Raw genomic sequence first — 26,749 nt, forward strand, 5'->3', positions numbered from 1 at the left:
CTTTTCTGTGAGAGATACTTCATTTTCTAGAAAAATTTCGGGGGGTGTCAACATTTCCGGCTATGACTGTATCTCGCACTGGTCAAATAAAGATGGGTAATACAGTAATGATTCCAAATCTCAGATGTGATGAGCACGGACATATTAAAAGTTTTCCCTTTGGTAACATCTTTTGGCTGATGAGTCAGGAGGTATAGACTTTATAACAGGAGCAAAGTTAATAATTTACCAAAAATGCAAGACACAAGCATATTCTTATTGCTAATAAATCACTACAATTTAGCATCTACAATAAGGTCCTAGTAAGGAAGCTAGAGGTAGCCCTTTTATTTGCTGATACACAGTATAAATACAGTGCCGAGCAAGACTGAAGGTTAAAATTCATTATAATGAGAGTTTACAGAGACGTTTTGGAAAAAAGTAATTCAGTGCATTTGTACTGAACTCACAATGGGACACACATTGTTTGCCCAGAATCCAATTAGGGGTAAATTAAAGGCAGTTGCCCAGGCAGGTCCCTCCTAGCGCCCAGGCAAATCCCGCCTAGCTTATCGGTACAGTTTATTATTTATCACACCACACTAAGGGCTCTATTACATGGCCTGATGCACTTGCCCCAGAGGAATTCATGTAATCTTTCCAGTTAGACAGCTGCCTCTCCAGTGCTCTCAGCTGCCACCTATGTCCATATCAGGAACTGTCCAGAGCAAAACCATAGCAAGCCTCTACTGCTCTGGACAGTTTGAACACTTTTGCTTTTTTACTTAACATACCTCACCCAAAATGGAAGTGAGACGAGTCTTGAGATCAGTATACAATAATGATACCTTATTCACATGCAGTACATGTATTATGTAACTGTACTTCTTGATGAAGTCCCTTGTTCAAATGTCATTCTCAGTCTCAGGTTATTTACTAGCAGAGTACCTGGCATTGCCCGGTCTTCCTAGCCAAACCTTGTGTAAGAGAAAAAGCAACAATGACATACTTGTCCTCATATCCTGACCTCATATCCTAATCTTATATCCTGTCCTCATAGCCTATCACATCCTCATATCCCGACTTTATATCACATTCTCATATCCCACCCTCATATCCCATCCCCCACCTCATATCCCATCCCATCCCATCTAAATATTCTCTGCACTTGTCTGCCATAGAGTCATCAGGATGTTTAACCCCTTAACAAGGCAGGACGTATATTTACATCCTGTGCTGGCTCCCATGATATAATGCAGGTGTGACGGACTGACTCCGCCAAAAGTGACTTCTCCTTCCTGATGACAAGCCCCAGCCTATCACAGGCAATATCCCCAGGTAGAACTAGAGATTATTGCATCCTTGTACCCAAAGAACCAGGCAACACCAGTCTTCAGGTATAAAATCAGAACTCTTTATTGTGGAACAAGTGTCTTCTATTATAGGAAGGACATCACAGGGGGAAGGGTCAGTAAAGACAATACAGGTGACAGGGAGTCTGGGAGATAATCCAATAAAGGTGGTTAGCTCCCCATATACAGTGTCTTGAGTGCAAAAGTTGGAGGTGTGCAGAAGTTGGACTGTGTGCAAAAAGGAGAAGCATGTGTAGGATTAGTGTATTGTACAAAAGGTGAACTGTGTGCAAAAAGTGGACCATGTGCAAAATGTGAACCATGTGCAAAAGGTGTTTTGTGTAAAGGAGGTGGACAGTGTGCAAAAGGTAGACCATGTGCAAAAAGGTGTATTGTGCACAGAAAGTGGACCGTGTGCAGAAAGTGTATGAAAACAGTAAATAAAAGTATTTTAACTCTGAGCTTTAAGTCACTGGACAACATCAACTGAGGGGTACAAATAGTGATGTCCTAAAGTCCATCCAAGTAGGTAGGGTGACTCTAGGATCCGTCACAGCAGGGTCACATGGTGACCCCACATCATATCGGGTCGATCCCGGCGGCCATCAACGGCCGGGACCCGCGGCTATTACCGGACACCACTGATCGTGGTAATGCCCGGTATTAACCCTTCAGACACGGCAATTTGACACAGTGATCTGAAATAAAAATGAAACCTTCACGGCTGCTCAGTCGGGCTGATCAGGACCACCACGGTGAAACTGCACTGTCCCAATCAGCTGTACAGACACAAGGAGGGTCCCTACTTGCCTCCTCGCTGTCCGATCGCCCAATGACTGCTCCGTGCCTTAGATCAAAGCAGGAGCAGTCGAGCGGCAATAGCACTGATCAATACTATGCAATTGCATAGCAGTGATCAGTGTCGGAAATCAGTGTGTGCAATGTTATAGTCCCCTATGGGGGGTTATAACATTGCAAAAAAAATTGAAGTAAAGTGTTAATAAATGTAATTTAACTCCTTCCCTAATAAAAGTCTAAATCACCCCCCTTTTCCCATAAAAAAAATATGTAAATAAAAATAAATATAAACATATGTGATATCGCAGTGTGCGTAAATCTCCAAATTATAAAAATATATTGTTAATTAAACCGCACGGTCAATGGCGTACACGTAAAAAAATTCAAAAGTCCAAAATTGTGTATTTTTGGTCACTTTTTATACCATAAAAATTTTTACCATCAAAAAGTCAGATCAAAACAAAAATGATACCGATAAAAACTTCAGATCATGACACAAAAAATTCCCCATATGTGGAAATCGTATGGACCTCCAGAAGTAAGACAAATTCAAACCTTTATATGTAGGGTATCATTTTAATCATATGGATCTACAGAATAAAGAGAAGGTGTAATTTTTACCAAAAAATGTACTGTGTAGAAATGGAAGCCCACAAAATTTACAAAATGGTGTTTTTTTTCTTCAATTTTGTTGCACAATTATATATTTTTTTTGTTTCGCCGTAGATTTTTGGGTAAAATTACCGATGTCATTACAAAGTAGAATTGGTGGCACAAAAAATAAGCCATCATATGGATTTTTAGATTGGAAATTGAAAGGGTTATGATTTTTAAAATGTAAAGAGGAAAAAACGAAAATGCAAAAACTGAGAAATGCTGAGTCCTTAAATGGGTACTCCACTGTTCAGCGTTTGGAACAAGATGTTCTGAATGCTTAGAGCCAGCATCGGGAGCTCGTGACGTCATAGCCCCGACCTTCATGACTTAACACCCCGTCGCTTCAATGCAAGTCTATGGGAGGGAGTGTGACAGCTGTCACGCCCCCTCCCATAGACTTGCATTGAGGGGGCGGCCTGTGACGTCATGAGGGGGTGGGGCTATGATGTCACGAGCTCCCGGCGCCAGCTCTAAGCATTCGGAACATCTAGTTCCAAATGCTAAGCAGTGGAGTACCCATTTAAGGGTTTAAAAGTCCTGGAGCCTCAGGCTGCAATCTCTGCAGCCTAAGACTAACGCAATCAAGAAATGTACCCGAATTCCTATAGACTTGCATGATACTTCAGAGAAAAATCCCTACCATTGCCTATAGGGAAGATTATGGTTGATTTAAATGGATTATATTTTTTGGTTTAAATATAATAAACATGTGTACCAAGTTTCATTGAAATATCCTCATCCGTTTAAAACTTATGTTGGAACATACATTACCTATAGACTGGCATGTGACTTCAGGCAAAAAACTCCACCCTTGCAAATGGGGGTCGGTTAGGGTTAATTAAAATTTTCTATACTTTTAGTTAATATATATAAGGGCTGGTTCACATCACATTTTCTCCCATACGGGAGCGCATATGGCAGGCGGGAGTTAAAACCTTGCACTCCCACATGCCTTTCTATGCGCTCCTGTATGTAATTCATTTCAATGAGCCGGCTGGAGTGAAACGTTCTGTCCAGTCGGCTCAATTTTGCATCATTTGCGCTTTGACAACTGGTCCTAAAACCGTGGTTGACCACAGTTTTAGGTCCGGGGAAAAAGTGCATACAGCGCAAAAATTGAAATGGCTCATTGAAATGAATTACATACGGGAGCGCATACGAAGGCATACGGGAGCGCGAGGTTTTAGCTCCCTCCTGCTGTATGAGCTCCCGTATGGGAGAAAATGTGATGTGAACCAGCCCTAACTAACATCCTCAGACATTTGGAAGTGATGCTAGAACATACACACATGCATACACACACTATGTTTTAAATATATAGGGGGAGATTTATCAAAACCTGTCCAGGAGAAAAGTTGCTGAGTAGCCCATAGCAACCAATCAGATCGCTTCTTTCATTTTTCAGAGGCCTTTTCAAAAAGGAAAGAAACAATCTGGTTGCTATGGGCAACTCAGCAACTTTTCCTCTGGACAGGTTTTGATAAATCTCAACCCATAGTGTCTATTTGACAATTTTCCCTAGGTGCCGAACTCTCAACTGGATGATGATCCCTATGCTGGACTAAGTGCAAGGGCATCAGAAGAGTCCAAAACAAATAAACACTGTACAGAAGTCAGGGAAGAGTTTAGGGCACAAAGGGTTAACCAAAGCACATATCAGGAAGCTCCATACAGAAAACAGACAAATGGACAGATAGACAAACAAAGCAGAGTCATAAGACCACATTCAAAACTTTAAGGTAATGCAGTACCAAAACACCGCTACAGGGGGGACTTGAGAACCTCAATGCGAATTAGCAGCTTTATATACAATTGTGCGCTACTAACTCCAGGAAAGGCATAGCAATACAAGCACTTAGTTCCAGGGTCAAAATGATATTGTCCACATCTTTCGGAAGTTCTGTTGGGAGCCACTCTTGCAGATTGTGTAAAAAATGAGAGGCAAAATATTGAAGCTCAGCTTACAGAATTATGGAGAATAATTAAGAAGCTTACAGCATTATGGAGAGTGGGGTCCATCAGATATCACTGGTGGCCATAATAAAAGGGATTCAGCACTGCTGTTTTATTGGTTGTGCTACTATTAGGAGCAGAGCAATGGTAGAAATAATGCAAAAATGAACACACTAGTGTAAAAGTCATCTGACACTTCTTATTTAACTGTGCCATATAATTTTGGTTAATATCTTATCTCATACAGAGTGAACTTTACAGTATACAGTATTCCACATAGGGATAGTACACCCCTTCCATTTTTGTAAAAATCTTTCCATGTGACAACACTGAAGAAATGACACTCTGCCACAATGTAAAGTAGTGAGTGCACAGCCTGTATAACAGTGTTTAATGTTACTGTCTTCTCAAAATGACTCAACACACAGCTATTAACCCCTTAAGGACCAGGGATTTTTCCGTTTTAACAAATCATTACATTCAATTTTGCACCTAAAAATCCATATGATGGCTTATTTTTTGCGCCACCAATTCTACTTTGAAATGACGTCAGTCTTTTTACCCAAGAATCTACGGTGAAATGGAAAAAAAAATCATTGTGAGACAAAATTGAAAAAAACTAAACGCCATTTTGTAACTTTTGAGGGCTTCTGTTTCTACGCAGTACATTTTTCGGTAACAATTACACTTTCTCTTTATTCTGTAGGTCCATGCGATTAAAATGATGCCCTACTTATATAGGTTTGATTTTGTCGTACTTCTGACGTTTTTATCGGTGACATTTTTGCATTGATAGGACTTATTGATTGAATTTTTTTGCACGTACGCCATTGACCGTGCGGTTTAATAAACAATATATTTTTATAATTCGGACATTTCCGCACGCGGTGATACCACATGGTTATTTTTATTTACACTGTTTTTTTTTTTTTGTAATTCAAACTTTTATTAGGGAAGGTGGTAAATGATCTTTATTCACTTTTTTTTAAAACTTTTTTTTGCAATATTATAGCTCCCATAGGGGGCTATAACACTGCACATACTGATAGGAAACCACTGATCAATGATTCTGCCGCTTGACCGCTCATGTCAGGGCGATCCCGAACAGCTCCCTGAGCGAACCGGCATGGTTTTACTTTCACTTTAGACTCGGCATTCAACTTTGAATGCCCCATCTAAAGGGTTAATAGCCTGCGGCACCCGCAATAGCCACGGGTCCCGGTCAGGCCCGCCCCGCGTTTTAGAATGCGAGCAGACTCATGACGTACTGGTACTTCATGGGTCCTTAAGAGGTTAAGGTCTAATCCTTGTCAACAAAAGTGAGTACAACCCTAAGTGAAAATGTCTAAATTGATCCAAAAGTGTCAATATTTTGTGTGGCCATCATTGTTTTTCAGCACTGCCTTAACCCCTTAAGGACCGAGCCCTTTTTCACCTTAAGGACTGGAGCGTTTTTTGCAATTCTGACCACTGTCACTTTAAACATTAATAACTCTGGAATGCTTTTAGTTATCATTCTGATTCCGAGATTGTTTTTTCGTGACATATTCTACTTTAACTTAGTGGTAAAATTTTATGGTAACTTGCATCCTTTCTTTGTGAAAAATCCCCAAATTTGATGAAAAAAATGAAAATTTTGCATTTTTCTAACTTTGAAGCTCTCTGCTTGTAAGGAAAATGGATATTCAAAATAATTTTTTTTTGAGTTCACATATACAGTATGTCTACTTTATGTTTGCATCATAAAATTTATGAGTTTTTACTTTTGGAAGACACCAGAGGGCTTCAAAGTTCAGCAGCAATTTTGAAATTTTTCACAAAATTTACAAACTCGCTATTTTTCATGGATCAGTTCAGTTTTGAAGTGGATTTGAAGGGTCTTCATATTAGAAATACCCCATAAAAGACCCCATTATAAAAACTACACCCCCTAAAGTATTCAAAATGACATTCAGTAAGAGTATTAACCCTTTAGGTGTTTTACAGGAATAGCAGCAAAGTGAAGGAGAAAATTCTAAATCTTCATTTTTTACACTCGCATGTTCTTGTAGACCCAATTTTTGAATTTTTTCAAAGGGGTAAAAAGGAGAAAATTTTTACTTGTATTTGAAACCCAATTTTTCTCGAGTAAGCACATACCTCATATGTCTATGTTAATTGTTCGGCGGGCGCAGTAGAGGGCTCAGAAGGGAAGGAGCGACAAATGGTTTTTGGGGGGCATGTCACCTTTAGGAAGCCCCTATGGTGCCAGGACAGCAAAAAAAACACACATGGCATACCATTTTGGAAACTAGACCCCTCAGGGAACGTAACAAGGGGTAAAGTGAACCTTAATACTCCACAGGTGTTTCACGACTTTTGCATATGTAAAAAAAATAAAAAAATGTTTACCTAAAATGCTTGGTTTCCCAAAAATTTTACATTTTTAAAAAGGGTAATAGCAGAAAATACCCCCCAAAATTTGAAGCCCAATTTCTCCCGATTCAGAAAACACCCCATATGGGGGTGAAAAGTGCTCTGCTGGCGCACTACAGGTCTCAGAAGAGAAGGAGTCACATTTGGCTTTTTGAAAGCAAATTTTGCTCTGGGGGCATGCCGCATTTAGGAAGCCCCTATGGTGCCAGGACAGCAAAAAAAAACACATGGCATACCATTTTGGAAACTAGACCCCTCGGGGAACGTAACAAGGGGTTAAGTGAACCTTTATACCCCACAGGTGTTTCATGACTTTTGTATATGTAAAAAAAAATTATTTTTTTTAACCTAAAATGCTTGTTTTCCCAAAAATTTTACATTTTTAAAAAGGGTAATAGCAGAAAATGCCCCCCAAAATGTGAAGCCCAATTTCTCCCGAGTACGGCGATACCCCATATGTGGCCCTAAACTGTTGCCTTGAAATACGACAGGGCTCCAAAGTGAGAGCGCCATGCGCATTTGAGGCCTAAATTAGGGACTTGCATAGGGGTGGACATAGGGGTATTCTATGCCAGTGATTCCCAAACAGGGGGCCTCCAGCTGTTGTAAAACTCCCAGCATGCCTAGACAGTCAGTGGCTATCTGGCAATACTGGGAGTAGTTGTTTTGCAACAGCTGGAGGCTCCGTTCTGGAAACAGTGGCGTACCAGACGTTTTTCATTTTTATTGGGGAGGGGAGGGGGTCTGTGTAGGGGTATGTGTATATGTAGTGTTTTTTACTTTTTATTTTATTTTGTGTTAGTGTAGTGTTTTTAGGGTACAGTCGCACGGGCGGGGGTTCACAGTAGTTTCTCGCTGGCAGCTTGAGCTGTAGCAGAAAATTTGCCGCAGCTCAAACTTGCAGCCAGATACTTACTGTAATCCTCCGCCCATGTGAGTGTACCCTGTACGTTCACATTGGGGGGGGGGGGACATCCAGCTGTTGCAAAACTACAACTCCCAGCATGTACGGTCTATCAGTGCATGCTGGGAGTTGTAGTTTTGCAACCGCTGTAGGCTCCGTTTTGGAAACAGTGGTGTACCAGACGTTTTTTCATTTTTATTGGGGAGGGGGGCTGTGTAGGGGTATTTGTATATGTAGTGTTTTTTACTTTTTATTTTATTTTGTGTTAGTGTAGTGTAGTGTTTTTAGGGTACAGTCGCACGGGCGGGGGTTCACAGTAGTTTCTCGCTGGCAGTTTGAGCAGCGGCAGAAAATTTGCTGCAGCTCAAACTTGCAGCCGGATACTTACTGTAATCCTCCGCCCATGTGAGTGTACCCTGTACGTTCACATTGGGGGGGGGGGGGGGGGGGGAGAAACATCCAGCTGTTGCAAAACTACAACTCCCAGCATATATGGTCTATAAGTGCATGCTGGGAGTTGTAGTTTTGCAACAGCTGGAGACACAGGTTGTGAAACACCGAGTTTGGTAACAAACTCAGTGTTTTGCAACCAGTGTGCCTTCAGCTGTTGCAAAAGCTACAACCCCCAGCATGTACGGACAGCGGAAGAGCATGCTGGGTCTTGTAGTTATGCAACAGCCGGAGGCATACTGCATTGGCTGGGGATGCTGGGGATTGTAGTTATGCAACAGCTGGAGACACACTTGTTTGCTACTTAACTCAGTGTGCCTTCAGCTGTTGCAAAACTACAACTCTCAGCAGTCACCGACAGCCAACGGGCATGCTGGGAGTTGTAGTTATGCAACCACCAGATGCACCACTACAACTCCCAGCATGCACTTTAGCTGATTGTGCAAGCTGGGAGTTGTAGTTATACAACAGCTGAAGGTACACTTTTCCATAGAAAGAATGTGCCTCCAGCTGTTGCAAAACTACAAGTCCCAGCATGCCCATAAGGGCATGCTGGGAGTTGTGGTGGTCTGCCTCCTGCTGTTGCATAACTACAGCTCCCAGCATGCCCTTTTTGCATGCTGGGGGCTGTTGCTAAGCAACAGCAGGAGGCTGTCACTCACCTCCTGCTGCTGCTCCACGATGCCGCTGCACAGGTCAGTCCCTCGCCGCCGCCGTCGCTCCTGGGGCCCCGATTCCAACAGGGACGCCGGGGATCGGGGTCCCCAGCACCCGGGGTGCACGTCCCGCACCCGCTCACGTCCTCCGGAAGAGGGGCGGAGCGGGTTGCGGGAGTGACACCCGCAGCAGGCGCCCTGATCGGTCGGCCGGGAAACCGGCCAACGAATCAGGGCGATCGTGAGGTGGCACCAGTGCCACCTCACCCCTGCTGGCTCTGGCTGTTCGGGGCCGTCTCTGACGGCCCTGATCAGCCAGTAATTCCGGGTCATCGGGTCACTGGAGACCCGATTGACCCTGAATCCGCCGCAGATCGCTGGACTGAATTGTCCAGCGATCTGCGGCAATCGTCGACATGGGGGGACATAATGACCCCCCTGGGCGATATGCCGGGATGCCTGCTGAACGATTTCAGCAGGCATCCGGCCCCGGCTCCCCTCCGGCTAGCGGCGGGGGCCGGAAATGCTCAGGGCGTATCCATACGCCCTCGGTCCTTAAGGACTTGGAAACGGGGGCGTATGGATACGCCCTATGTCCTTAAGGGGTTAAAGGAGTATTCCAGGATTTTTTTTTTATTTGACTATGCTACAGGGGCTGTTAAGTTAGAGTAGTTCATAATATAGTGTCTGTACCTGTGTGTGACGGTTTTCTCACAATTCCTCTGTGATTTTAACCTATTTATTTTTACCAGCATACAAAATGACTGCTGTCTCAGATTTTTCCCAGCTTGCAATGCGGCCGAGACCTGACTCACTAGTCAGCTGATGACAGGGAGCCTGTCTGCTTCAATGGGTGGAGGGATCGCTTGGTGGGAGAGGGATCAATTTTCAACTAATGCAACAGCAGTAGGCACCCTGATTGAAAACCACAGGTTTTGTTTCAATGGGTGGGGTGGCTGATGTGTGGGAGGGAGGAAAATGGAACTGTGGGATTTGTAGTAAAAAAAAAAGTCAAACAGGAAATACAAGTTCACAAAAAGCTAGCCACAGTGTTATGGTAATGTCACAACACAGCCATTTAGCCCCAACACAAGCGCAGATCCTTCTTAAGCATGTCCATTACTGCCTGCCAGGTACATACTAAAATCACATTATGGTGGAGAACCCCTTTAAGCCTCTCGGGCATGGAGTTCACCGAGCTTCACAGGTTGTCACTGTAGTCCTCTTCGACTCCTCCATCATGAAGCACAACATCAAGGAGCTGGTGGACATTAGAGACCTTACGCTCCCCCACCTTCCATTTTAGGATGCCCCACAGATGCTCAATAGAGTTTAGGTCTGGAGACATACTTAACCAGTCTATCACCTTTACCCCAGCTTCTTAAGCAAGGCAGTGTTTGTCTTGGAGGTGTGTTTAGGGTAGTTATCATGTTAAAATACTGCCTTGCAGCCTGGTCTCCTGAAGAGAGGGGACCATGCCCTGCTTTTGTATGTCACACTATATGTTGGCATTTATGGTTTCCTCAATGAACTGTAGATCCCAGCAACTATGCTGGCCCAGACGGTGACACTGCCACCACTTTGCTTTACTGTAAGCAAAACACACTTAATTTTCTTACTCCTCACCTGGTTGCCGCCACACACGCTTGACACCATTTGAACCAAATAAGTTTATATTGGTCTCAGACCACAGAATATGGTTCCAGTAATCCATGTCCTTAGTCTGCTTGTGCTTGTGGGCTTTCTTGTGCGTCATGTTTAGAAGAGGCTTCCTTTTGGGATTACAGCCATGCAGACCAATTTGATGCAGTGTGTGGCATATCGTCTGAGCACTGACAGGCTGACCCCCCCACCCCTTTAACCTCTGTAGCAATGCTGACAGCACTCAAACATCTACTTCCCAAAGACAACTTCAGGATATGATGCTGAGCACATGCACTCTACTTTTTTGGTCGACCATGGCGAGGCCTGTTCTGAATGGAACTTGTCCTGTAAAACTGCTGTAGTGTTGCAGCTTAGTTGCAGGGTCTCTAAAATCTTCTTTTAACCTAGGCTATCATTATGTAGAGCATTTCTCCAGTATTGTTACATAAAAAAATTGAAATAAAATGTACAAAAATTTGAAAAAATGAGAGGTGCACTCATGTGAGATACTGGATGTACAAATAAAATGGAAGGCTGTAATAACTTTAATACCTGTCTATCTGTTTGCTTCTAGGTGCTGTATAATTTATTCAAAACATTCTGTGTCATGAAAACAATTGGAACAACGGACGTCCTGTCTGGAGTGGGAAACTTCTTTGTGGTGGGAATAGGAGGTGTTTTATTTGGGATCATTTTTGGATTAGTAGCTGCATTTACCACTCGATTCACCCGCAATATCCGTGTGATTGAGCCGCTGTTTGTCTTCCTGTACAGCTACTTGTCCTACTTAACTGCAGAAATGTTCCACCTTTCAGGCATTATGGCGTAAGTAATAAGTTACACATTTATCCCATACTTTCAATGTTTTGCTCTGCTTGTCTATTAGTAAAACCTTTTAGTAGCTAAAAACCTCAACTTTATGAGCTGATATACTATAGGCATTATCTCAAATAGGACTTGTCTGAGTCTCTAGATTAACTATTTCTATTAGGCTGGGATCACACAAGTATGATGGTTTGTTAATGGCTTCTGTCTTGAAAGTAACACTTGGTTGGCTGAATGCCAAAATTCATAAATGACTAAAATGTAGATATTTTGGACTAATGCTAGTTTTTGTGTTTTTATTCTTCTAGACACAGGAGTAAATTTATCATTAGTGCACATTTCTGCACCATGCGAAACCTGTAATGTATATGGTTTTCCCAGTTGCTGTGCTAAATTGACTACGCTGCCCACATCACTTCATATATTTGCACTAATGACAGGAAGCCCCTGGATAATCCCAAAAAGGGTGCAAACACACTCCTGGTCCAACTGATCACTGGAATATAGTTGCTGAAAAATTATTGTTGCGCAAGTAATAAATTCAGCACACCAGGCAGTGCATCTGCTAACCCATGCCCCCCTGGAAGTGCGTAAAAAAAATGGTGAAGCTAGTGCAGACAACAAAACCTGCAGGAGTTCCACCAGTTTGAATGAGGTTATCTAGTAATACTCGAACTTAAAGGAGTACTCCGGTGGAAAACTTTTTTTTTTAAATCAACTGGTGCCACAAAGTTAAACAGATTTGTAAATTACTTCTATTAAAAAATCATAATCCTTCCAGTACTTATCAGCTACTGAATACTACAGAGGAAATTATTTTCTTTTTGGAACACAGAACTGTCTGCTGACATCATGACCACAATGCTCTCTGCTGACATCTCTGTCCATTTTAGGAACTGACCAGAATAGGAGGAAATTCCCATAGCAAACATATGCTGGTCTGGACAGAGATATCAGCAGAGAGCTCTGTGTTCCAAAAAGAAAAACATTTCCTCTATAGTAGTTAGCAGCTAATAAGTACTGGAAGGATTAAGATTTTTTTAATGGACCTAATTCACAAATCTGTTTAACTTCCTGGCACCATTTGATAAAAAAAATAAAAAAAAGTTTTCCACCGGAGTACCCCTATGAAAGGGTTATCAACCATAAGGTGATTTTAGTAGTACGTACCTGCAAGAACTGGGTATTTCCTGTTGAATTTCAATCTTTAAACTTCACATCCCATAGTTCCATAGTTTGTAAGTATGAGGTCACTTTCCTCCCTCCCACTCTTCAGCCACCCCAGCCATTGAAACATACCTGTGATCCCTTCAATGCAATAGATCAGTGTTAGCTAACCAGGTTGGCTACAGCTGTTGCAAAATGATCTCTCTCCCACCCAGAGGTCACTTCACCCTTTAAAGCAGACAGACTCCCTCTGATCACTTGACTAGTGATGTCAGGTCTCAACACACTGCAACCTGGGAAATCCCAAGACCTGAGTAATTTTGTATGTTGTTAAAAATAAATACTGGGGTGATAATCACATAAGAATTGTGAGACCACCGTCACACACAGGTACAGACACTATATTATGAACTACACTAACTTTACCGTCCCTGTAGCACAGTCAAATAATAAAAATTCCTGGAATACCCCTTTAACCCCTTAACGACGCAGGACGTATATTTACGTCCTGCGCCGGCTCCCGCGGTATGAAGCGGAATCGAGCCGCGATCCCGCATCATATCGCGTCGGTCCCGGCGCTCATCAACGGCCGGGACCCGCGGCTAATACCACACATCGCCGATCGCGGCGATGTGCGGTATTAACCCTTTAGAAGCGGCGGTCAAAGCTGACCGCCGCTTCTAAAGTGAAAGTGAAAGTGACCCGGCTGCTCAGTCGGGCTGTTCGGGACCGCCGTGGTGAAATCGCGGCATCCCGAACAGCTGACAGGACACTGGGAGGGCCCCTACCTGCCTCCTCGGTGTCCGATCGGCGAATGACTGCTCCGTGCCTGAGATCCAGGCAGGAGCAGTCAAGCGCCGATAACACTGATCACAGGCGTGTTAATACACGCCTGTGATCTGTGTAAAAGATCAGTGTGTGCAGTGTTATAGGTCCCTATGGGACCTATAACACTGCAAAAAAAATGTAAAAAAAATAAATCACCCCCCCTTTTCCCATAAAAAAAATAAAACAGTGTAAAAATAAATAAAAATAAACATATGTAGTATCACCGCGTGCGTAAATGTCCGAACTATAAAAATATATCATTAATTAAACCGCAAGGTCAATGGCGTACGCGTAAAAAAATTCCAAAGTCAAAAAAAGCGCATTTTTGGTCACTTTTTATACCATAAAAAAATTAATAAAAAGTGATAAAAAAGTCCAATCAAAACAAAAATCATACTGATAAAAACTTCAGATCACAGCGCAAAAAATGAGCCCTCATACCCCCCTGAACGTGGAAAAATAAAAAAGTTATAGGGGTCAGAAGATGACATTTTTAAACGTATAAATTTTCCTGCAGCATGTAGTTATGATTTTTTCCAGAAGTACGACAAAATTAAACCTATATAATTAGGGTACCATTTTAACCGTATGGACCTACAGAATAATGATAAGGTGTAATTTTTACCGAAATATGCACTGCGTAGAAACGGAAGCCCCAAAAAGTTACAAAATGGCGTTTTTTCTTCTATTTTGTCGCACAATGATTTTTTTTTCTGTTTCGCCGTGCATTTTTGGGTAAAATGACTAATGTAATTGCAAAGTAGAATTGGCGACGCAAAAAATAAGCCATAATATGGATTTTTAGGTGGAAAATTGAAAGTGTTATGATTTTTAAAAGGTAAGGAGGAAAAAACGAAAGTGCAAAAACGGAAAAACCCTGAGTCCTTAAGGGGTTAAAGAGGTCTGTCACTATGATAGATCATCTTTTAGCAAAGCAGTGCAATTAATTTCCATAGGTGCCCCACATACACATAATATATGTACATAATGGGCGTTTAGCTCGGTAGCAATAAACAGCAGCCAGAGAATTATAAAGGCGGGGCTTTTCCTGCTCTTTATTCAAAACACAATATACAGCCATATTAACACTGGCAAAAAAGCAAAACCTGCTTGTCTAAGCACTAGCTAAAAGTGTTAACTGCCCTTACTATACAGGTACTACCAGCCACCCGACAAAATAGACTTCTAATGTTTTATCTCACAGAAATGGCAATTGTCCCAGGAGAGGCTAGCAGATCTCAGGATTTCATCTTAATTTCCTTAAAGCCTCTCACCTAGTTGCCCAGTGGAAATTTGTATTCATCTTATGTGCCCAGCCTGCCTAATAAAACAGTAAAAAGCTTGGTACTCCAGTGAAAAACTTTTTTTTTTTTTTTAAATCAACTGATGCCAGAAAGTTAAACAGATTTGTAAATTACTTCTATAAAAAATTCTTTATCCTTCCAGTACTTATTAGTGACTGTATATTACAGAGGAAATTCTTTTCTTTTTGGATTTCTTTTCTGTCACGAACACAGTGCTTTCTGCTGACACCTCTCTCCATGTTAGGAACTGTCCAGAGCAGGAAAAAATCCCCATAACAAACATGCTGCTCTTGACAGTTCCTAAAATGGACAAAGAGGTCAGCAGAGAGCACTGTGGTCGTGGCAGAAAAGAAATTAAAAAAAAGAATTTCCTCTGTAGTATACAGCCGCTAATAAGTACTGGAAGGATTAAGAATTTTGAATAGAAGTAATTTACAAATCTGTTTAACTTTTTGGAACCAGTTGATTTAAAAAAAAGGTTTTCCACCAGAGTACCTCTTCAATTAACCTTTCTCACTAGCTCGTAGCCTCTGATAACAGGGCACCCTGTCTGCAGCTGGTTTATGCTAAACTTTGCTTTCTCCGGACCCTGCCAAATTTGCAGGCAGGACGTCACAGCGCCAATCACTGGTAGCCAGTCTCAGCCAGTGATTGGCGAGTGGCACTGTCTGTTACCTCAGCTACAGATGCTACAAGCACTGTGACTGGCCGCAGATGGGGTGCCCTGATACTGGAGGCTATGGGGAGCGAGGATGGTGAGTTCAAGTGAGTTTTAATATTTTATTAGACAGTCTGGGCACATTCGTGAATGGGGTTGTCTCTCCAATTGTAAGATAGGTAATTATATATAATGCTTGCTGAGACAACAATACCCAATACTGCATTTTTTTCAATTGCCTTGTTCAAATGTTACTCCCCTTCCTGTAGCCCATGTGTCTGCTTTGTTATGAATCTTGTTGTCCTTGATTACGTCCCACACCGTTCCTTAGAATATTGGCTCATTTTCAGTTGGGTTTCCTGTTCTCTGTCCCTATGCAGCACTTCTTTCCTGCTCTGTCAGTTTGCCTGACCCTCCATCCAACAGTCCGGCAGCCTGATATTGTATAGTGAGCTACATTGAAGAAGGGGAGGGGGATAACATTCTGGTCCCTCCCTTCCCCCCTCTTGTTCACGGCTGTGGACTGTTGGACTCAGTGTAAGGCAAACTGACAAAGCAGGAGAATGAAGTGACAGTGTAGGAAAGCAGGAGAGAGTGATGCTTCACAAGGATGGGGAACAGGAATACCAACTGAGCACGCGTGACCTAAACATCTCAGGAACACTGTGGGCCGTAACCAAGGACAACACCATTCAAAACAAGTCAGGCACATGGGCTACAGGTAGGAGACTTTTGAACAAAGCAATAGAAAAAGTATTAAAAGTATTGGGTAATATTGTTGTCTCAGCAAGCACTATAAAATTACATATATTAAAATTGGTGGGACAACCCCTTTTAATACAAATTTTCACCAGACAAGAGCTTTAGGACCCAGTGACAAGTTGTATTTAGCATCTGTGGTGATCTGGGCTAACCTGAAATCTTGGGGTGGTCCAGGAAAGGGGTGAAAGGCCCCACTACAAACCTGCCTTTTATCCTTGAATTATAATTCAGGCCCGATAACAGGACTAAGAAAAAGTCCTAACAAACAGGAGTAGGTAGGGTTGACTATAGAATTGAAACAGGGTTCTGATACACCTTGCCAGGTATTTCCTGTATTCCCCATATCTCACTCAGCTTTTTATGGATTGGATATGTGCTTCCTAAAAACCTGGTATCCTCACATGTGCACCAGCAGCTGGCAGTATCACACGGCTCCCCGCCACTGCGGGTGCGCACTGGGAGAATCTGCCAGGACGCTGTAACTGAATCACCGGATTATGTCCTGAGATCAGCCGTGCCATAAAACTATATTAAGATGTGGTGCCACAGTTTATTTGTACTGTCATTATTGCATTTGGGGTTGTAACTGTATAGGCAGCCCCAAGAAATTGGCATCTATGACCTATATGTAATGTAGGACAGACTATATGGATACACTGTCCTAACTTGTTTTCTACACACATTGTGGAGGGCCCCTGATGAGGTCACCAACTCGGGGAACTGAAATGCGTAGGGTATTGTGTATGGTCCGAATGCTAGATCCTGACATATGGCCATTAAAAACTGTATGGGGACTGTGATTGGTCCTATTTGGTTGATATACAGCGATATTTGCTACATGTTTTTGGCAGTATATTTTATTATATGCTAACTGTGAGTCTTATCTGCGTCTCTATTGATCAGGGGAGTACATTATTCACTATATATATGCTTCTTAACAGCATTTAATAAAAGTTAAGTTTTATTTCACTTCTCCCCCTTCTTATACCTATCCATATACCTTGGTAAAATATGTGGATACCGTATCACACCATCTACAACATCTTTGTTGTGATCCATTAATCATACTTATAGGACATAATGTTAAAGAATAAGATAAATTAAGATTAGATATGGAATTTGGAACATTTTGCTTGTGTTATAGTGACTCATCTCTTTTCTTAGTTTTCCTTAGAAAATCACAGTTTGCTTGTACATTTGGCTCTCACATTGTGATGAAACAGGTTTACAGTGAGTGAGAGATAAAGGTGTGATGTGTTAGTATTGCACAGAAGGTGTATTTTAGGCTATGACCTGCAGTACAGTGCTTTTAAAAAGCCTACAAATTCTCAGCAATTTTTTTAATTTCAAAAACAAGACTGCACCTTCAAGTTATTCCTGAAATTATTGCTAAATTCCTGCACATTTTCTGCACACAAGAAAGATTAAAAAGTATCATTCCTCCTTGTATAATTTCCTCTTCTAGCACATAAATGTTTACTATTTTGTGCTTCTTATAGCCGTTCTCATAACTATCTAGTCAAAAATCTTTAGCATTTAAATAGGCATTGTCATAAAACATGATTTTTTATATTTGATTCCTTATGCCAAATAAATTACTTTTGTAATTGGCTTCCATAAAAAAAAAACACTTCTTGCCACCAGGGGTCTCCCTTCTTGGCCAGAACACATTTAGTCTGGTCAAAATCTCAGATTTTGGTCTCCTGCTTGTTATCGACTATGCAGTTTTTTTTTTTCCGACCAGATCATCGTGTCCCTCTGCCCCCCATGGACTGCTGTAAATTGAAAAAAATGCCTACAAAAATGTATGTGTTAAGTGTGTTTTCCCTTTACATTCTTCAGTACAATTTCTTGAGTCACATGATCAAAAAATCTCAAAAAACACAGGTTAAAAACTTCCACATAAAAAAATGGCTATACTAAAACACCCTTTTCCATGAAAAAATGGCAAAAAACTGCATTATGAAGAATGGGCAGATTTTTGTGGCATTTCTTCAGACCCCCCCCCCCCCCCACCCACCAAATAAAACAACCAAAAAAAAAGTGTATCTGAAGCACGCCTAAGGCACATTTTTAGTGCCTGTGTTACGTACACATGTCTTGGCTCAACCCTGAATCTAACAATCTGAAGCATTATAGGGATGCTGTTAGCTTGGGGCAATGGACCCATGGTTGGGCCAGGACATTTGGCATAATATGAATGCAAAAGGTGCCAGTATTCTATAGTAAACTAACATTACAGACTTTGCATTGCAAAATTAAACTATGTGGCAAAAATCCACCAAAAATCTGCGACATGTAGGACATTCTGCAGATCCTGATCATGCCCTAAAATTCATGCTGTCCTTTTCTGTTATGTAAAAATTGTGGTTTGTAAAAACTCATGTGGCTAGTCATCAAATTTCTGGGCATACCTTTTATTATCTCCATAGCATTTTATTATGTTATAATGCAAATGAAGATCAAAAGCCCAGGGGGCATCTTCAAGTATGGCAAGAGCCCAGGTAAGTCCAGCCCAAGTCCTTTACAGTGGTTATAAATCAAACAGGGAAGGTGCATGCAAGTGGCGAGCCAGTAGGCCATAATAAAGAGAACGTGGACTGGACTTAAGTGGGTTTTTGCTCCGCAGGGGAATGCCCCACCTCCCTTGCTCCATGCACTGCCAGTGTAATTCTCCTCCCGGGGGTATTTCTTTCTGGTTTTCTTAAATGGGCACAGTCAGATATAAAAAAAATTTAGATGTTGTACATCTTGACAAAACAATAGTTTTTCCAATCTATTTCTTTAAAACTTTTTCACGTTTTATTAACCTCTTAAGGACGGCGTGCGTATCCATACGCCCCCGTTTTAAAGTCCTTAAGGACTGAGGGCGTATGGATACGCCCGTGGGAATTCTGGTCCCCGCCGCTAGCCGGTTGGGGACCATACCGGGATGTCTGCTGAAATCATTCGAGGGAGGTCCTGAGACCCCCCCCCCCCCCCCCATGTCGGCGATCGCAGCCCAGATCATCCTGAGGGATAGGAGCGAGGTCGCAGTGGTGCGATCTCCTCCTATCCCCTGCCATTAGTCAGAAATGAATTCTGACCAATAACAGCCAAAGGCTGCCTGGGCATGCTGGGCATTGTAGTTTTGCAACATCTGGAGGATTACAGTTTGGCGCCCAAACGGTAGCCCTCCAGATGTTGCCAAACTACAACTTTCAGCATGCCTAGACTTCACAGGCATGCTGGGAGTTGTAGTTCTGTAACATCTGTCACTTCAGATTTTGCAATTTTCATGAAAATTTTGAAGCCCTCTAATTTTTTCAATAAGTTAAAATGTCTATTTTATGATTCCAACATAAAGTAGACATACTGTATTTGTGAATCAATATAAAATTTATTTGGAATATCAATTTTCCTTACAAGCAGAGAGTTTCAAAGTTAGAAAAATGCTAAATTTTCATGAAGGGTGCAAGTAATGAAAGAAAGGATGCAAGTAATGATGAAAATTTACCACTAAAATAAAGTAGAATATGTCACGAAAAAACAATCTCAGAATCAGAATAATCCGTAAAAGCATCTCAGAATTATTAATGCTTAAAGTGACAGTGGTCAGAATTGCAAAAAAGGGCTCAGTCCTTAAGGGGTTAAAGGAAAACTGTCAGCTTTCTCCCCCTGCACTAACCAGTGGTACTGACTGATTGATGCTTACTGTGCCCGAATCCGCTCGGCCATTCTGCCAATATCTTCGTTTTTCCCTATATGCTAATGAAGTGCTAACTGGCACAGGCAAGGTAACTGGCACTCTGACCTCATTGCCGCCGGCCGCAGCGCCGCCCATCTCATCAATATTCCTCCCCTCGGAGGCAGAGGGAGGGGAGGAATATTGAGGAGCTTGATGGCGCTGTAGCCGGCGGCAGTGACGTCATAGTGCCAGTTAACGCCGTCTGTGCCAGTTAGCACTTCATTAGTATATAGGGAAAAATGAAGATATCGGCAGAACGGCCTGGCAGATCCGGGCGCAGTAAGCATCAAACTGATCAGTGTCCCCCGCACTATCAGCAAGTACCGCTAGTTAGTGCGGGGGAAGCAAGCTGGCAGTTTTCCTTTAACCCCTTAAGGACCAGGGTTTTTTCTGTTTTTACACTTTCATTTTTTCCTCCTTACCTTTAAAAAATCATAACTCTTTAAATTTTGCACCAAAACATCCATATTATGGCTTATTTTTTGCGCCACCTATTATGCTTTGTAGTGACATCAGTCATTTTACCCAAAAATCTACGACGATACGGAAAAAAAAAATCATTGTGCGACAAAATTGAAAAAAACACACCCTTTTGTAACTTTTGGGGGCTTCTGTTTTTACGCTGTACATTTTTCGGTAACAATTACACTTTCTCTTTATTATGTAGGTCCATATGGTTAAAATGATATCCTACTTATATAGGTTTGATTTTGTCTTCTGGAAAAATCATAACTACATGAAGGAAAATTTATACGTTTAAAATTTTCATCTTCTCACCCCTAAAACTTTTTTATTTTTCCGTGTATGGGGTGATATGAGGGCTATTTTTTGCACCGTGATCTGAAGTTTTTAGCGGTACCATTTTTGTATTGATCGGACATTTTGATAGCTTTTTATTCATTTTTTCATGATATAAAAAGTGACCAAAAATACACTATTTTGGACTTTGGAATTTTTTTGTGCGTACGCCATTGACTGTGCGGCTTAATTAATTATATATTTTTATAATTTGGACATTTCTGCACGCAGTGATACCACATATTTATTTTTATTTACAATGTTTTTTTTTTTTAAATGGGAAAAGGGGGGCGATTCAAACTTTCATAAGGGAAGGGGTTAAATGATCTAACTTTTTTTTTTTGCAATGTAATAGCTCCCATAGGAGGCTATAACACTGCACACACTGATCTTTTACATTGATCAATAGGAAACCATTGATCGATGATTCTGCCGCTTGACTGCTCATGCCTGGATCTCAGGCACTGAGCAGTCATTTGGCGATCGGACAACAGGAGGCAGGTAAGAGGACCCTCCTGCTGTCCTACAGCTGTTCGGGATGCCGCGGCAATCCCGAACAGCCTGCTGAGCTAGCCGGGGGTAGTTTAGTTTCACTTTAGACGCGGCGATCAAATTTGAATGCCGCATATAAAGTATTAATAGCGCATGGCACCGCAATCAGTGCCATGCGCTATTAGCCACGGGTCCCGGCCATTGTTATAGGCCGTGCCAAAACCGCTATGACGTGGACCACGCCATTGGCCCCGTGTTATAGAACGGGAGCGGACTCAGGGTGTACGGGTACACCCTTGGTCCTTAAGGGGTTAAAGAAAACTGCCTTTGAAAATCCCACCACTCGGGGTTGCCATACCTCCTGGGACACATGAACATGAGAATTGCATTGGATAATTAGGTCCAATGCAACAGGCCCTCTAGGGTTAAATGATAGAACAGACATAGCGGTGTGTTTTTGAGCCTCCAGCTACTCATTTTTAAAGTTGACCGTCACGTGTGTGGGTGTAACCTGAAGTGAGTGATCACCTGTAGAGCTTACCTGTATATATGATGCGCTGATTCAGAGAAGGTTGTATGGCCGGATGAAGCACAAGACAGTGCAAAACGGAGCTTGTTGCCTATCTGTACCCCCCCACCGGTGTCTGTCCCTCTCGCCAGCATGTATTGGGAGTATATTGAATAAAGAAATCCTGAAGACAAGAGATGGTGAGTGGCTGGCTTTCATTCCTCTTTATTTGATGAACCTCCTGGGACACTGATGAGTCCCACAGCATCATGAGTGTGTCCAAGGGTCATGGACACGAAATGGCTAATGGAAAAGGCTGCAAGAGGAACACAGCCTACAGCAACACTACTGTAACACAGAGTTTTACCAAACATGTGCACCCAGCTGTTGCGAAACTACAACTCCAAGCATGCCAGGACAGTCTAAGGATGTCTGGGAATTGTGGGAGTTGTAGTTCTGCAAAAGCTGTAGGCACACAGCCTACAGCAACACTTCTGTAAAAAAAAGAGTTATCCAAACACTGTAACTCAAAAACTATTCAAAAACTACAAGTCCCAGAATTAAAGGACTGCACACAAAGAATAACATACATGAATGACCTAGGAAGACCTAAGTTATACACTCACCATATTGTCTTTGGTAGAGTACAGGTAATCCCCAATAATCATTGTGTGTGTGTCTCTGTGTTTGTGTATATGTGTATATATACAGCATAAATCCAGAGAGGAAAGGGTTACAGAGCAGGGCTGCCAGGCTCTCCAGACCAGTGAGTCAGCAGGATGAGGGAGTGGGAGAAGTCACAAAGTACAGGCAAGAGATGGAAAAGAAATTGAGCAGCTGTAATATGCTATTTTTAGTGAAATTTGGGTAATAGAGACAGGTATGCTTTAAGTGCCTATTCTTGTTGACAATTCTGCCTGATCCCTATGTACTATGCTGACTCTACAGTCCTTGACATGAATTGTTGACTATGCCTACTTTAGCGACCCTTTGGTGCACCAGTACCTTTGGATTTGTTGGACCAGACAATACCGACACCATGACTACACTTGGGAAGCAAGCTGGTACCCTCTTGTAGCAGAGTTCAGTTTTTGCATCCTGGGACGGGATAAAAGCAGAAAACATAGAGAAAAGTTAGGCGCACTCCTGGGCGTGGTCCGATGCTCCACTTTCTTCCTTTTTTATGGTCTTTTAACCTGTTACATGTTATTCATGTGAGCAGCTATATAGACAATGCTTAACAGCATTTTGGATATGTGTCCTACCATATTGACATCTGTTGTGCCAGGATCTCCGATTGGTAAAGCACTAAGGTAAACAACATATCATGGTCACATATGAAGAATAAGTGGAAAAACACTTAAAGGGTAGCTCCCACCATCCTATTTTTTTTTCTGTCCCTGCCTATTGCCAATCTATCCCTAACCCCCTCCCTGCTTTTAATTTTTGTTTTTATTATATTAAAAATAACTTTTTGTCTGCCTGGCAGTGTGCTCGCTACCAGGCAGACTTCCCCAGCAGGCACCACGTCACTGATGCCTGCTGGGGACAACACTTCCGCCCTTAGTTTATCTACACAGGGTGCCTCCAGCTGTTTCACCACTACAACTCCCAGCTTGCCCTGACATCTATTGTCTGTCAGGGCATGCTGGGAGTTGTAGTAGTGAAACAGCTGGAGGCACCCTGTGTAAATAAACTATAAGTTAGTGCCATGCAGCACTACGGCGCTAGCCCGTTCCCTCCTTCAAACCCCCATACCCCATTCAATCCATCACCCCATTCCCTCCATCACAACCCCCCCCGCCCGCCTGCATATCCCGTTCCCTCCATCACAACACCCCCCCCCCCCCCCGCCCGCATATCCCGTTCCCTCCATCACAAACCCCCCGCCCCGCATACCCCGTTCCCTCTGTTATGATACCGGCAGTGGGCGTGCAGGGACAGCGGCGGCAACGACATGTGCGGGAGGAGTGGCCTCTCAGCCAGTGGCCGGGGAGCCAATGCGCTCCCTCCCGCCTGTCTGATTGAAAAAGGACTGATTGCCAGGCCAAAATCAGTCCTTTTTCAGGCATGACGTCACGCCAGGCTGCAGGGGTGACCCCTAGTGGCCGGTTTTTAAACGTAAATTTCACCCCGATAATCAAAAAATATATAATGACAATATATTAGAGATATGTTGTAGTACATAAGTACTAAAACATATCAAAGATAAAGTTGGGGACAGAGCCCATTTAATCTATAGACCTCAAGTAGCAAGTGACACATATAATCAATCATCCTGGTAATCTTATCTCCTGACCATATAAAGTTTTATGACTTTTTCCAAGTGCCTTCATTAGTTTTTATTGCCTGAATGTAATTAAATGAGTGCAGAGAAAGCGGCATTTGAAGTGGGTGAAAGGATCCGTCAAGTGGCACAAAGCTTGGTTAGACTAGCAGCCTACATTAAAGCCTTTAGATTCAGCTCCTGAAGCCGCATAAACAATCACTATCAGTAATGGAAGATGAAAGAAAGTAATACAAATACAGCTGAAATATTCCTATACTGCTATACTTACCCTTCTCAATGTAAGCCCAGTTCCTTTTAGTGATGCATAAGTATATAGTTGTGATTGTATTTATTGTCTATTTTGATGTTACTTTTGAGGTACTTCATACAAATTGGTAATGCAAATACCAATTTCATATGATAAGAACAGAGTAAAAAGGGCTTCTTACTGAGACAAACCGGCTGCTAGGTACATGCTGTCTGCCACACTACAAGCCATAATCTTAAAGGAGATCTGTAGTGAACTCGGACCCCCAGCGATCTAAAACGTATCCCCTATCCTTCAGATAGGGTATAAAGTTCAGAGCACTACAGATCAGTAGTTTTAAAAATGTAGTAGCCAACCACTGGCCTAAGTCATTTGTCATACATGCAACAGGAAAACACTGAGGCCATAGATTTCTTACATTCTTTAAAACTTTCAAAAACTCCTAAGGGTACATTTACACGTGCAGATTTTCTGCTGCAAATTCGTTGCAGATTTGCTGTAGCAGATTTTGCCAAAATCTGCATCAGATCTGCAGCAAAAATACATCTTAATATACCCTTAAAGGGGTTCTCCGGCTCCGGTGGAAAACAATCTTATTAAAATCAACTGGCGCCAGAAAGTTAAACAAATTTGTTAATTACTTCTATTTAAAAATCTTCCAGTACTTATGAGCTGCAGTATACTACAGAGGAAGTGGAGTTGTTCTCTTCTGTCTGACCACAGTGCTCTCTGCTGACACCTCTGTCCATGTCAGGAACTTTCCAGAGCAGGAGAGGTTTGCTATGGGGATTTGCTCTGGACAGTTGCTCTTGCAAAACATTGTCTATGTTGCATGCTGTGGATGCCTGAAACATATGTGGGCAAGACCACACAGCCATTCAGGCGAAGAATAGGTCAACATCTTAGTAACATAAGAACTAGAGCGGACACATCTGTGTCAAGACACATGCATCGGTACATGGAGGCAGAGAAAAGGTTTTGGGAAATATGTCAACTAACTTTAGGACCGAGGAAGGGCAATATTGACAAAGCCCTCCTCAGGGAATAGGCGAGGTGGATATATAGGCTGAAATCACCTACCGGTTTAAAAATCAAACAGGAAATACCAGTTCACAAAAAGCTAGCCACAGTGTTATGGTAATCTCACAGCATAGCCATTTATACCCAAGACAAGCGCAGATCCTTCCTAAGCATGTCCATTACTGTCTGCCAGGTACGTACTAACATCACCTTATGGTGGAGAACCCCTTTAAGATCACAGTTGGACTAGCTGTGGGCTGACTATAAATAAGTAGAAAAGCAGCTAGCCTGCAAGAAAACCTCCTTTGTTATGTCAGTAAATGCTTTAAATCATATTTAGTAACAGAAAAGCCTAATAGAATTATGACACTATTCATACATGTTTAGTGGTTTTAGGACACATGAAAATTTGACACATGAAAAGTTCATTTTTTCCTCCTCAAAAGAGGGGTATGAAAACTTATTTTTTGCACTTATTTTTTAACACTTTTTAAGTCCCTATAGCCGATTATTAAACCATGTTCACACGACATAATTTTCTAGCAAAATCTGGCAGAAAAATTCTGCTTTCAATGGTATTCTGCGTCATGCACAAAGCAAAACTTCTGCAGCCAAAACATCTGCTGCAAAAATTCTAATTCCAGCCTCGCAATCCACATATTTCCGAGTGGTCTTATGCTTGTTGCGGAATGTCTGCCGGTGTTTTCCAGGCTAACATTCCGCATATATTCTGCCTTGTGAACATTGTCTAAATAGCATTATTAGGTGGTGAGTATTTCAAATTTTTTTTATGGTTAACATGCCACCAGCCATATTTTTTGCAATGATTTATTTAAAGGGGTACTCCGCTGCTAGACATATTATCCCCTATCCAAATGATAGGGGATAAGATGTCTGATCATGGGGGTCCTGCTGCTGGGGCTCCTCAAGATCTCCTGCAGCACTTGGCCAGGTTCCTGTGGCAGTGGTGTGACATCACGGCCACGCCCCCTTGTGACATCACACCAAGCCCCCTCCATGTCTATAGGCATGAAGGGAGGGGGCGTGGCCATGACATCACGGCCTCCGGCTCCGAGCGTTCTGAACATTTTGGACCCCGGAGTACCCCTTTAACCCCTTAAGGACCCAGCCAATTTTCACTGTAGGACACGGCCATTTTTTGCACATCTGACCACTGTCACTTTAAACATTAATAACTCTGGGATGCTTTTACCTTTCATTCTGATTGCGAGACTGTTTTTTCATGACATATTCTACTTTATGTTAGTGGTAAAATTTTGTCGATACTTGCATCATTTCTTGATGAAAAATTCCA

General features: G+C 42.2%; 1 protein-coding gene across 1 annotated transcript in view; it reads left to right on the forward strand.

The window, feature by feature from the left end:
* LOC130357778 (sodium/hydrogen exchanger 2-like) overlaps positions 1 to 26,749 on the forward strand; it is an 80,564-nt gene that overhangs the window by 26,735 nt on the left and 27,080 nt on the right. Inside the window, exon 3 of the mRNA XM_056560525.1 lies at positions 11,383 to 11,633. Within this exon, the coding sequence (XP_056416500.1) occupies positions 11,383 to 11,633 (251 nt within the window). The remainder of the gene's footprint in view (positions 1 to 11,382; positions 11,634 to 26,749) is intronic.

Source organism: Hyla sarda, chromosome 2 (genome assembly GCF_029499605.1).
Source record: "Hyla sarda isolate aHylSar1 chromosome 2, aHylSar1.hap1, whole genome shotgun sequence".
In the NCBI taxonomy this organism is placed as follows: Eukaryota; Metazoa; Chordata; class Amphibia; order Anura; family Hylidae; genus Hyla; species Hyla sarda.